This window comes from Uranotaenia lowii, chromosome 1 (assembly GCF_029784155.1).
Source record: "Uranotaenia lowii strain MFRU-FL chromosome 1, ASM2978415v1, whole genome shotgun sequence".
Classification (NCBI taxonomy): domain Eukaryota; kingdom Metazoa; phylum Arthropoda; class Insecta; order Diptera; family Culicidae; genus Uranotaenia; species Uranotaenia lowii.
The window spans coordinates 20,507,185-20,521,308 of NC_073691.1; the positions used below are offsets into that span (position 1 = coordinate 20,507,185).

At 40.7% G+C, this 14,124-nt stretch overlaps 2 protein-coding genes across 2 annotated transcripts in view; both read left to right on the forward strand.

Moving 5' to 3' along the window:
* Positions 1-14,124, forward strand: part of LOC129739801 (uncharacterized) — a 182,056-nt gene that overhangs the window by 36,102 nt on the left and 131,830 nt on the right. The gene's annotated exons all lie outside the window — the stretch shown is intronic.
* On the forward strand, positions 327-2,414 carry LOC129758371 (uncharacterized). The gene has a single exon (XM_055755873.1). The coding sequence runs from the start codon at positions 327-329 to the stop codon at positions 2,412-2,414; it is 2,088 nt and encodes a 695-aa protein (XP_055611848.1).

Below are 14,124 nucleotides of genomic sequence, written 5' to 3' on the forward strand. Positions count from 1 at the left end.
GCACGGATCACCAGAGTTTGGCAGAAGCAACAAACTAAGGAATTGGATAGTTTGTAGGATAAGTACTGTGTGCTCAGGTAAGTCTGTGGTGCAGACCAGCTTTGAGGATCGGGTAGCTGGAAACCAAATTGAATGAAGGTAATTGTGCATGCTGGGTTAATAAATCATTTTGCGAGAGTCGGTTAAATTCGATCATCGGACATTCTGTTGGTTGGTTGTTAATCGTGAAACATCGTCGTTTACCGTGCTGTTCTGTGGACTCGTGATACCGTGCAGTGCAGTGGTGTTGAGTTTATCCTGTGGTTGTGCGTGCCCGAATAACTACCATGCCTCGAGAGGACTTACGACTCCTGGTGAAGCAGGAAAGGAACCTGAGAAGTTTAATGGACAATATCCAGGATTTTGCAAACGGTTACCAAGCAGAGCGAGATTTCATATCCTTAAAATTCCGCATGCAGAAATTGGACGAATTGTACGATAAATTCATTCGTGTGCGGGAGAACATTGAAGTGCTAACTGACGATGCGGAAATGGACGTTTGCATACAAGGCGACGAGGAACAGGCGGCCCTTGAACGTGCGATGAGAATCAGCGAACGTGAAGAAGTCAATATGCGCATCATCAAGGACTTCGAGAATCGTTTCTTCGACATTAAACACTGTTTGGGTGTGCTGGAAGCAGCCGAAAGTGGTTCCGGTGCCAGCACTCAAAGGTCAATTCAAGCATCCGTTTCACAACCCAGAATCAAACTCCCTGAATTGAAGTTGCCAACATTCAGCGGAAAGCTTCAGGATTGGATCACCTTCCGGGATACATTCTCCAGCATGATCCACAACAACCATCATCTGTCCGACATCGACAAGTTTACCTATCTCCGAACGTCGTTGACAGGTGATGCATTGTCAGAAATAGGTTCAATTGAGTTGACATCGGCTAACTACAGCATTGCCTGGCAAGCTCTCCACAATTCCTTTGAGAACAAAAAGCTTTTAGTGAAATCCTACCTCGACGTTTTGTTCTCTGTCTACCCCATGGAAGAAGAATCCTATGAACAGCTCCACCGAGTGGTGAAGGATTTTGAGACAACGCTGATGATGCTCCAGAAGGTCGGTGTGGAAACTGATGGGATGACCACCATTCTTCAGCATATGTTGTGTCAGCGTTTGGATTCTGCTACTTTACATCAATGGGAATGCCACCACAACTCGAAGGAGGTTCCAACATATCCGCAGTTGATTGAATTCCTGAAGTCAAGGTGTATGGTGCTCCGTAATCTTTCTAATTCAAGTCAAGGGGAACTGAAAAAGCAATTTAGTTTTCCGGCACTCAGTCATACCAGTCTCGAGTATAAGTTTGCCTGTCCTTTCTGTGCTGAGTCTATACACTCAGTGTTTAAGTGTCAAAAGTTTACACAAATGAAGGTGTCCGATCGTGTTGATTTGATTAAGAAGAAATCATTGTGCCTCAATTGTCTCTCGCCAGGTCACATCGCGAGATTTTGTGTTAAGGGATCTTGCCAGATCTGCGGAAGAGGCCATCACACCCTCCTGCATGCTGGTCCTGTTGTATCACAGTCCAATTTAGAGCAGTTACGAGTTCCACAGCAAGTCAATCAGGACGCGAATCAACAGCCACCACAGAACCAAACAGAGATACCCTTTGAAGAAATCCTTCCTAATTCAACTCTCCAGAACCAGACACATCTGTCACACAATCCGAACATGATTAACCACCCATCCTTCAGTACCACAGACAATCCTTCCACTAGCCACAGTGCTTTCATATCCGTAAATCCTAGTAACTTTTCAAGCACTGTTTTGCTGTCCACAGCAGTTGTTATGATTGAGGATGGATATGGAAATTCCATTCCAGCACGAGCTTTGTTGGATTCAGGATCACAGCTATGCTTCATGACTGAAAGAATTTCTCAGTCTTTGAAACTTCAACGCTATCGACATCATCTTCCAGTCAACGGTATTGGACAATCAACTACCTGTTCCACACAGTCTGTAATCGCTTCCATTGGATCTCGGTATACCAACTACCGGTCTACTTTGAAATTTCACGTCCTCCCGAAAGTAACCTCTGGTCTCCCCGGGAAAAAGTTCAACATCACTAGTTGGAAGATACCTCCAGGACTCAACATTGCAGATCACGATTTTCAAAATCCCGGTAATATTGATCTAATTCTCGGGGCTGAGATATTCTACGATCTGTTGTTGGAAGGACAACACAATTTAAACGACGTTGGGCCAGTACTACAGAATACAAAGCTGGGATGGATCGTTTCTGGCAAGGTTTTCAATGAGAACCAAGTTCAAAACCCTGCAATTCAGCATGATGTCATGCTCACAAATAATCACATGCTACTTATCTGGAGCAACAATCCCGAGCCACCAGAAAAGGCAGATTAGAGTTCTCCTACATCGAGGCGCAATCGGCGCGCCTGCGGGGGTCAATTGGCCCCCGCAGTCCAGTTAATCTCGTCAGTGGCCACGGCGGTCGCTGACCGTCTGTACCGTCCGTACCGTAGAGTCCATCCATGAAGCGCTGAAGTCTACCAGAACCTTAAGTCCATCACATCCCTAAGGGCATGCTACCTCGCTGAATGAAAGTTGATAGAGCGTCTTGTATTTTTGTGGAGGTTGAGGGACCTCCACACAAAGTTAAGTTTGCGTGATTTTATACTATTCCTTCAAGAGCATACACAATCCTTTCATCAGCAGGAAGTCGTGCCAACCACATCTCAGTCGTCATATGAAGTTAAGCTATCACCACAATTCGTCTCACCCCCAAAGAAGATTTCATGAAGCCATCACCGATCATCGCAGCAGCATCGGCGCAATGAGCGCCCGCGGTGGCTCGAAGCCACCGCTTCAGGGAAGTCTTTTAATAATAATTTTTGATTGAGTAAAAAAGCCCTTCTCATCTGATTCCAGAGTTGATGGGCCTAGGAGGCCGTGTACCAGGATCAACGGTGCATTTCTTCATCGAAGGCATAGGCTACAACGTACAACCACAGCCAGGTCGAAGAGAAAAACATACAGTCCACTCTGAAGAATAAGAAGAAGACGATGTCCAGTCCAGTGAGACACTGATCGAGTTCAGCAGAAAATCAACGCATTTCTTTTATTTTGTTAATTGCGTGATATCATTTTTTGGATTGTTTTGAGAAGTAGTAGATATAGTAGAGTTTGAATTTCGTTGATAATGCTAGGCATATCAAGGGGGCCGGTAATGTTAACGCGTTAATTTAAGCCACATTAATGAATCTCATAATGCGGAAGCAAAACGAGAGCAAACAAACAAATTTATCGCAGACTGGATACTCTTTTGGCACAGCTGATCAACACCCGATCAGCTGACGATCGAAGCAGTCAAAATTAACCACCGAAGAGATCGGATATAGCTCCACAATATACAATAAAGATTAAGTCGAAAGCGCAAGTTAAGCTATTCTTTAAAGTTGTATAATAAAAAGGCATATCTTTGAAGACAATATAAAGTGTTTTGAAAGTCAATCCGCGTTTCTGAATTCATCCGAAAGTGTTAAAATAAGTCGTTATAAACTGCAACAATCATTTTTGTCATTTTTGTCATTTTTGTCATTTTTGTCATTTTTGTCATTTTTGTCATTTTTGTCATTTTTGTCATTTTTGTCATTTTTGTTATTTTTGTCATTTTTGTCATTTTTGTCATTTTTGTCATTTTTGTCATTTTTGTCATTTTTGTTATTTTTGTCATTTTTGTCATTTTTGTCATTTTTCTCATTTTTGTCATTTTTGTAATTTTTGTATTTTTTGTAATTTTTGTCATTTTTGTAATTTTTGTTATTTTTGTCATTTTTGTCATTTTTGTCATTTTTGTCATTTTTGTCATTTTTGTCATTTTTGTCATTTTTGTCATTTTTGTCATTTTTGTCATTTTTGTCATTTTTGTCATTTTTGTCATTTTTGTCATTTTTGTCATTTTGGTCATTTTTGTCATTTTTGTCATTTTTGTCATTTTTGTCATTTTTGTCATTTTTGTCATTTTTGTCATTTTTGTCATTTTTGTCATTTTTGTCATTTTTGTCATTTTTGTCATTTTTGTCATTTTTGTCATTTTTGTCATTTTTGTCATTTTTGTCATTTTTGTCATTTTTGTCATTTTTGTCATTTTTGTCATTTTTGTCATTTTTGTCATTTTTGTCATTTTTGTCATTTTTGTCATTTTTGTCATTTTTGTCATTTTTGTCATTTTAGTCATTTTTGTCATTTTTGTCATTTTTGTCATTTTTGTCAATTTCCGAAAATCACAAGAGTGATTATGGAGGATTGTTATAAGATGTTTTGAGTTAATTTTATTGATTCAAATATAGGTAAAACAACTTTCGTAGGGATGAATTATAATTTCGATTGGCGAAAAAGGCAGCAAATTTCAATCATTTCCCGTCACCTTCCGGATGATGCCAACCGATTTCAAATATATATCACAACCGTTTGCCCTTTTCGGCGAGTAAAATAATTTAATTGAAAAAGTTGGAATCCCATCAGTTCCGCCAAATTACGATTGCCAATTGAATTTCCGCCCACCATCAGAAAGCATCATCGCCGGGTCGGGGACAAAAATTTGAAAACGGGAAAATAGTCCTCAGTCACACACACACAGGAAATGAGAAAGATCCTTCCAATTTTTGATCCTCCAAACCGAAGAGTTCGTCGATCGATGACGTTGTTTTCAGGATGTTGGAATTTTGGGCCTCGAACTCCTTTCGCTGTGGCCATCGGTCATCATCGGTGGAAATAAAATTCCGAGAAAACCCAAAAACCCAAAACTAAATCTTCCCGGCGCCTTAGGGCGCTAAAGTAGAAAGAAGGTTGCTGATGCCCGTACCGGTGCGAGGAAGAAATTTGTCAAAAATGCGTCACCAACAGCTAAATTTAACTTAATTTCGGTGGGACCAAGTCAGTTGTTTTGTTTAACTTTTGAGCCGCGTCAGTTTTGTGGAATAATTGAAATCCACGTGGTTTGGATTGGATTCAAGGAAGACGAATGCTCCTTGGTGGGACTTAGTCGCAGCAAAAGGACGTCAACAAAAATTGAAGAAAAAAAACTTCAGCTAGCGCAATGAGTTTGCTTTTACCGCTGCTGATGGGTGACAAAGTTTTGCGTGCGGTTTTGACGTAATCTCGTTGGACGGAAGAATCTTGAGGTTCCTAATTTTGGACACGCGCTCTCGCAATGTTTGTCATCTCTGGGGGCTAACTTTGAATTTTGGAATAAAATTTTCAGGGTGGATTTGAGCAAGTTCCATATTTTAGATTCGAGAGAGTTACAAAGGAATTTTTCTATCAGGTATCAGGTATCAGAATGGGGGTAGGCTTAATAGCGGCACGTTATCCAAACATACGGGAAAATTGTGCCTAGCCTTTTTTTTATCCAAGATTTCATCATTTACCTGAGAAACCTAAAAAAACCTATAAAAGGAAGAAATAAATTCGATCTATTTAAGATGGCATAAAGCCTTTCCACTAGGGATTATTAGCATTAAAGCTCTTTTCTACATTCGGTAAGGAATGATAGAATGTTTTTTAAGTTTAATTTCTTAAACTCAGATTCGCTTAAAGCGTAAGATCCCAGAGTACGAAAACGTAATCTGGCAAATGAGGGACAGTTACATATAAGATGGAAGGGATCTTCCACATCTGATTCGCAACTACCACATACTGGAGATTCAGCACGCTGAATGTTGTGCATGTGATAGTTGAGTTTACAATGACCGGAGAGTGCTCTGATCAAGATGCTGCAATGAGATTTATTTAAAGTTAATAAGTAACTCGATATGATTGGAGATGGTTTTTCTAAAAATAATTTAGTTTGACGACAAGTGTCCAACTCTTCCCAGTATCGTTCATGCTGGTTAGAGGACCAAGTTTGAATTTGGTTTCTGAACCAACATGGTGATATTGGGACAGCCGGCTCTGGTCCGTAAAATTCCTTTTCCGACCCAGCTCTAGCGAGTTCGTCGGCGCATTCGTTTCCAAAAATTCCCTTATGTCCGGGTACCCATAGAAGGTTTAATCCATTGCCTTCAGCAAGTTCTTCGATTGCTTTCCGGCATGCGATTACCAGTTTTGATCTAGAACTGGAAGCACTGAGTGATTTGATAGCTGCTTGACTATCTGAACAGAAATAAATTGTTCTGAATATAATCTTCTTTTGAAGTGCAATTTGCACTCCATACATAATAGCATATAGCTCAGCCTGAAAGACTGTACAATATTTTCCTAGAGGTTGAGCATATTCTATGTTCAACTCGTGACAGTAAATTCCTGCACCTGCACGGCCGTTTGATAATGAACCGTCAGTATAGAATACAATATGAGAGGACATTTGGTCCTCTACGAAACCTGATAACCATTCTTGAGGAGAAGGAAATTTGACTTTAAACCCCATGTAGGGAAAACTACTCGAGAGTGTTAAATCGTTTGGCGCTAGATTAAACTTGTTTAATCTAACTAATTCAGGCCACACATTTGTATGACTCGATGATCTTTCGATATTTCCTGACAGCCAGAGACCAACTGCCTGTAGACGAAAAGCACATGAGAAGGCTTCCTGTTTTAGGAACAAGTGTAGAGGTTTGATAGAAAACAGAGCCTCTAGTGCTGCAGTAGGAGTTGTAGTGAACGATCCGGACATCCCCAAAAGACACATTCTTTGAAGGTGATTTAGTTTAGTCCGAACTGTTGCAACTTCTCCTTTCTGCCACCACACTAGACACCCATAGGCCAGAATTGGTCTTACTATTGTGGAATAAATCCAGTGAATATGTTTAGGTTTGAGTCCCCAGTTTTTTCCGATTGCACGTCGGCATTGTCCGAAGGCCATGCATGCTTTTTTGATTCTGAATTCGATGTGATCAGACCAGTTTAATTTGGAGTCAAGAATGACACCCAAATATTTAACTTGATTAGACACTGTGATTTCGGAACCATAAAACAGCAGAGGGCGCACCCCGCGGGTGATACGTTTTTTAGTAAATAAAACAATATTTGTTTTTAGAGGATTAACTGAAAGTTCTACATGAGAACACCATCGTTCAACAGAGCGCAGAGCTTGTTGCATTATATGAAATAATGTGCTTATGCACAAACCTCTTACCAGCAGAAGATAATCATCTGCGAATCCATAGGTTGGTATTCCACGGTCATTGAGTTTTCTCAACAAGCCGTCTGCAACTAGGTTCCACAAAAGAGGTGATAGTACACCTCCCTGTGGGCAACCACGTGTGCTAACTTTTGTTATTGAAGCCTGTCTTAAAGACGAATGAAGATTCCTGTTACTTAGCATTGCGCTAATCCAGTTAGTTATAACACTAGGCACTCCATGAAGTAGTGCCGCATCCATTATTGATGTAAACGAGACATTATCAAATGCTCCTTCTATGTCTAGAAATGCTCCTAGACATGATTCTTTCTGTGAAAAACTATTTTCAATATTATGTACTACGTTGTGCAGAAGAGTTAATGTTGATTTTCCTGTTTGGTATGCATGTTGTGTCGCATTAAGCGGATGTTGGACAAGGCATTCTTGCCTGATATGATGATCAATTAAACGTTCAAGTGCTTTTAATAGAAATGAACTTAGACTAATAGGACGAAAGCTTTTGGCTTCGTCGTATGATGATCGTCCCCCTTTAGGGATGAATTTCACGGCTATCTGCCGCCAAAGTTTAGGAATATATCCATGAGCAAAACTGCTTATCATTATTTTTCTTAATATGTGTTTGAAATGATCGAAACCTTTTTGAAGCAAAACTGGAAATAAACCGTCACTTCCAGGAGATTTGTATTGAGCAAAACCATCGATTGCCCATTTGATCGATTCTGTAGTAACTATTTTCCGAGCAAAATGCAAGGAATCTAGACTTCCAGAAAAGAACTCAGGCTCTATCGATGAATCTTGATCAACACATCCTGGAAAGTGAGTATTGAATAGACAACTTAATGTTTCTTCGTCGTTTGATGTATAATCACCACTAGGGGTTTTAAGGTATGAAACCTGATAATCTTTTGATTTGGCTAAGACTTTATTTAACCTATTTGCTTCGTGCAAGCTTGAAATGTTTGTGCAGTAGCTCTGCCAACTTGAGCGTTCGGCAGCTCTTGTTGCTTTCCGGTAAGCTCTGCGAGCCAACTTGAAAGCATCAAAACCTTCCGTGCGCCTTCGGTTCCAAGAGCGTCTGCAGTTTTTTCGTAATTTACTGAGATTTGAGTTCCACCATGGTGTACTGTTTTTGTTGAATTTCAACGTTCGAAAGGGACACGCTTCTTCATAAGAATTCAAAATAATTTCGGTGGTTTTTGCAACCACTTCATCCAACTCAAGAGGAGTAGTAATTTCAGGTGTATATCCATGAAATTTAGTAGCAAGGTGCTCCAAATATAGGTCCCAATTAGTTGTTCTTGGGTTTCTGAATGTAATTGTTTCTAAAAACTCACCTGAGTGTTCAAAATAGATAAACCTGTGGTCAGAAATCGATTCTTCGTTAGGCACATGCCAATTTAAAATTTCCTGAGAAATTGTTCTAGAACAAAGTGTGATGTCAATCACCTCTTCTCTGTCACACCTAACAAAAGTTGGTTTATTTCCTACATTTAGAATTTCTAAATCAGTGCTGCTTAAATATTCCATTAAATTTAAGCCTCTCAGATTGATATCTGAGCTACCCCATACAAAATGATGAGCATTGGCATCACAGCCTATTAAAAGAGGTATATTTTGTGATTCACAGAATGAAATGACATTTTTTAAATCATCCGTTGGGGATGATTGTTCATATGGTGAGTATGCTGAACAGTAGACGTATTTTCTATCAGGCAGCGAAACCTGAACGACGCAAATATCTCTTGTTGTTAGATTGGGTATAAGTGTTGCATTTAAAGAATTATTTATCAATATACATGCACGAGGCATTATTCGGGCATTAGTCATTCCAATTACACTGAACACAGTAAAGTTTGGTTTGAGCAAATTCCCTAAGTAAAAAGTTCCATTTCGGAAATAGGGTTCTTGGACCAAGGCAATTGATGCAGTTCCATTAAGGATTAAACGACATAAGTTAAGTGTAGCGGTTCTTTTGTGCTGCAGATTTATCTGTGCAACCTTAATAGAAAGCATTTCTATCAAAGAATTCCACACATATTTCCATCACACACAAGAACCTCTGCACCTTCATATCGACGCATGAAGCGGGGTATCCCATACAGGATGAAAATTTTAAAATCGTGTGTATAATCTGAATCCCACGAGTTGCCAGGAAAAATACGGCCCTTTGCACCAGTGCCTGGCTATAGTGCAGACCTTAACAACGTTCTGCTTAAGATAGGATTATTATACACCCTCCTACCCCCACTTTGGGGCCCGCAGGCACAGAACCACCTTGAAGCGGGTGTTTACAAAATTTAGGAGAATACAACTCGTGCATGCTCATTAATAGCAATAAGCACAATTGGTGAATCCTCCCTGAAGAAACTTGGCTTGGAACCAAGCCAAGGTTCCCCCCTCCCAATGTGATAGTCGCATTTGAAGAATGACTAACGCATATGGGAAGTACTGGATAAGTCGCCTTTTACGACGTGGACCAGTATCCCAGTGGTAGTATTCTATAAGCCGCCACCACACAGCACAACATCTTTTACATTATTGCAAAACTTAGAAAAATTCCTTTGTAACTCTCTCGAATCTAAAATATGGAACTTGCTCAAATCCACCCTGAAAATTTTATTCCAAAATTCAAAGTTAGCCCCCAGAGATGACAAACATTGCGAGAGCGCGTGTCCAAAATTAGGAACCTCAAGATTCTTCTCGTGGGATTCTGATTATACACACGATTTTAAAATTTTCATCCTGTATGGGATACCCCGCTTCATGCGTCGATATGAAGGTGCAGAGGTTTTTGTGTGTGATGGAAATATGTGTGGAATTCTTTGATAGAAATGCTTTCTATTAAGGTTGCACAGATAAATCTGCAGCACAAAAGAACCGCTACACTTAACTTATGTCGTTTAATCCTTAATGGAACTGCATCAATTGCCTTGGTCCAAGAACCCTATTTCCGAAATGGAACTTTTTACTTAGGGAATTTGCTCAAACCAAACTTTACTGTGTTCAGTGTAATTGGAATGACTAATGCCCGAATAATGCCTCGTGCATGTATATTGATAAACAATTCTTTAAATGCAACACTTATACCCAATCTAACAACAAGAGATATTTGAGTCGTTCAGGTTTCGCTGCCTGATAGAAAATACGTCTACTGTTCAGCATACTCACCATATGAACAATCATCCCCAACGGATGATTTAAAAAATGTCATTTCATTCTGTGAATCACAAAATATACCTCTTTCAATAGGCTGTGATGCCAATGCTCATCATTTTGTATGGGGTAGCTCAGATATCAATCTGAGAGGCTTAAATTTAATGGAATATTTAAGCAGCACTGATTTAGAAATTCTAAATGTAGGAAATAAACCAACTTTTGTTAGGTGTGACAGAGAAGAGGTGATTGACATCACACTTTGTTCTAGAACAATTTCTCAGGAAATTTTAAATTGGCATGTGCCTAACGAAGAATCGATTTCTTGTTAAGCGTTACATCGATCGTCGCACCCCTTGTCGAATTAGGAAAGCGTTACTGATGTTTTTGTTAAACGAGCGCGCGCAACAGCAACACTGGTTGTGCGCCATTTTACTTCATTCGAATTTGAACGCTCGTCGCGTGCACATTATACTTTCATCATTCTTATGTTAAATATAGTTTTATAGTTAAACATGTGTCCGCATTTCATTCTATCTGAAACCTCTGTCGAATAGGTTATGGGCCCAGATCAATGCGGAAGTTGATGGAAGTGTTTTCGCGACGTGAATAATAATTTTGTTCTCCCTAATCGGAACCGCGTTGAAAACTAAAAATGGCGGACAATAAAGTGTCGGTGGAAAAATTAAACGACCAGAACTATGCAGTCTGGAAATTTAAGATGCGTCTTCTTTTGGCACGCGAAGGTGTACTGGATGTGGTGATGAATCCGAAGCGGGAGGGTGCTGGTGCTGACTGGAATGTGTCAGACGAAAAAGCGCAAGCAGCTATCGGGTTATCGCTGGAAGACACCCAGCTTGTTCATGTGATGACGAAAACCAGTGCCAAGGAAATGTGGGACGCTCTTAAAGACTATCACGAGCGGAAGTCATTGTCTAGCATAGTGCACGTGGTGCGTTTGTTAATTACTACTCGGCTACAGGAAGGCGGAAGTATGGCAGAATATTTGAAGGAGATGACTATTCTGCGCCTTCGTCTGTCCGCTTTGGGGGAGGAAATGAAGGATTATTGGTTTGTCGCTCTGTTGCTGTCGAATTTACCAGAGTCTTACGGTAGTTTGGCTGTTGCACTCGAGAGCCGACCGGATGATGATCTCACGGTTGATTTTGTAAAAGGGAAGCTTTTGGATGAAGGAAGACGACGCGAAGAAAGTGCTGTTTTGGAAGAAAAAGCAATGGCGTCGAATGTTTTCAAACCTAAACCTGGGTTATTTTCCAAAAAGAAATTCGAATTTAAGTGTTTTAGTTGTGGGAAAAGCGGTCATATCAGACGCGATTGTCCGGATTTGGCATTGAACTGCCACAAAAGTGAGGATCAACAGGCAAATATTGCAATAAAGACAGAAGTGAATCCTGGTTCTCATGAAGTGTGTTTGGCTGCTGGAGTGAGTCATGAGATTGAAGGCGAATGGTTTTTCGATTCTGGTGCCACCGGCCACATGACAAATAGCAAAGCTAACATGGAAGGTTTTGTTCCGAAGCAAGTTACAATCTCTTTAGCTGATGGTAAAGTGATAAAATCTGATGGTACGGGTTGTATCCGTTTCGTATCGGTTAATGATGATGGTGCACGGGTAAACGTGAAGTTGGATGGTGTGTACCATGTTCCTACTCTTTCGGGTAACTTGCTGTCGGTAAGCAAGATTACTGACATGGGTTTTAAAGTGCTTTTCGAAAAATCCCAGTGCAGAGTTATGAGTGGAACTGATACCGTCTTGGTTGGGCAACGTAAGGGGGGTTTATACTATCTCAAGCAGTATACCGAAAAGGTATCAAAAGTCATGATAAACCACGGAAATTTGTGCTGTCATTTATGGCACCATCGCTTGGGACATCGTGACCCTCAGGCAGTGTCGAAGATTGGTTGAAGATGGGTCACTGTGAAATACAATCCGTGTGTGGTTCTTGCTGCGAAGGAAAGCTGACTCGAGAATCTTTTCCCAAGTTTTCGGAAAGCCGATGTGCTGCTGTGGGTGATCTAGTTCATACGGATCTTGGTGGGCCAATGGAAGTGGCCACACCAAGTGGTAATCGATATTACATCGTTTTGGTTGATGACTTCAGTCGGTATTCAGTAGTGTATTTGTTGACGCAAAAGTCTCAAGCTGAGGAGAAAATTCGTGAGTATTGCTGTATGATGAAGAACCAGTTTGGTTACTATCCGAAATATATTAGAGCGGATGGAGGTGGTGAGTACTCGAGCAGTGCGCTTAAAAGGTATTTTTGTAATAACGGTATAATTCTGCAACAAACTGCACCGTACTCACCTGAACAAAATGGAGTTAGTGAACGTAAGAACAGACATCTTATGGAAATGACTCGGTGCATGCTCTCGGAATCCGGATTGGGTAAGAAATACTGGGCTGAAGCTATCTGTACTGCAAACTACTTACAGAACCGCTTACCATCTTCTACTGTAAATTCTACACCCTATGAGCTGTGGCATAATAAGAAGCCGGCCTATGGGCACCTTAGAATTTTTGGATCCGAAGCCTATGTTCACATTCCAAAGGAAAAACGACGCAAACTTGATATGAAGGCAGAAAAACTTGTGTTCGTGGGATATGCAGATGGGCGAAAGGCTTATCGTTTCCTGGATCCTAAAACAGACTTAATAAAGATCAGGAGGTCAGCCAAATTTCTAGAATTATGTACTACGAAAGAAGCTGTTCAAAACGAAGTTACCGAACCATCTGTGAAACCGTTGCAGCCGGTATCGGTAGAGTTGTTTGTGGATACTACTGATCAGCGTGACTCATCTTCACCGGAAATTTCAAGCACTGCGTCCAACGTAACTTCCGATTCGGAAGATGAAATAGATTCTCCTGATTTTGCCAGTGCTTCAGAAGGAGAAGATTTTCATGGTTTTTCGTTGGATGAAGTAGCTCGGCGATCAGCTAGGCCAACGAAAGGTGTACCTCCCAAACGTTTTATTGAAGAATTGTTTGCTGTAGGGACAGTGCTTGACGAAATGGAACCAATAACTTTTAAGGATGCTCTTGCTAGTGAACAGGGTGCACAGTGGAAGGCTGCAATGCTGGACGAGATGAAGTCGCATGCGGACAACGGAACTTGGGAGCTTGTTGACTTACCAGCTGGTCGGAAAGCGGTGGGTTGTCGTTGGGTTTTTAAATTAAAACGAAATTCCATGGGTGAGATCGTGAAGCACAAAGCGCGTTTGGTTGCCCAAGGATATTCCCAGAAATTTGGGGAGGACTATGATGAGGTTTTCGCACCAGTGACACGGCACACAACGCTTCGAGTACTGTTGGGTTTGGCTAGTAGAAACAATTTGACGATGAAACATTTTGATGTGAAAACAGCCTACTTGTATGGTTACTTGGACCAGGAAATATATATGAAGCAACCGCCAGGTCACGTGGTAAGCAATAAAGAGCACATGGTTTGTCGCTTAAGGAGGAGTATTTACGGACTCAAACAGTCAGCTCGTTGTTGGAATCAGCGATTACATGGTGCTCTACAGGAAATGGGATATGTGCAAAGTGTTGCTGATCCTTGTTTGTACTTAAAGGACGTCGAGGGGAATAAAGTTTACATTCTAGTTTATGTGGACGATCTTTTGGTTTGTGCAGAATTATCATCCGATATTGACGCTGTCCATGAAACTTTAAAGAAATATTTCGAGATAACTGATCTGGGCGATGCGAATTTTTTCTTAGGCATTGAAATACGACGTGAACACGGGAAATATAGTATTTCGTTGGAGAAATATATTGAACGCATTGCTGACAAGTTTGGC

Excerpts from the sequence above, each read along its gene's own strand:
- LOC129758371 (XM_055755873.1), top strand. The coding sequence starts at position 327 with ATGCCTCGAGAGGACTTACGACTCCTGGTGAAGCAGGAAAGGAACCTG.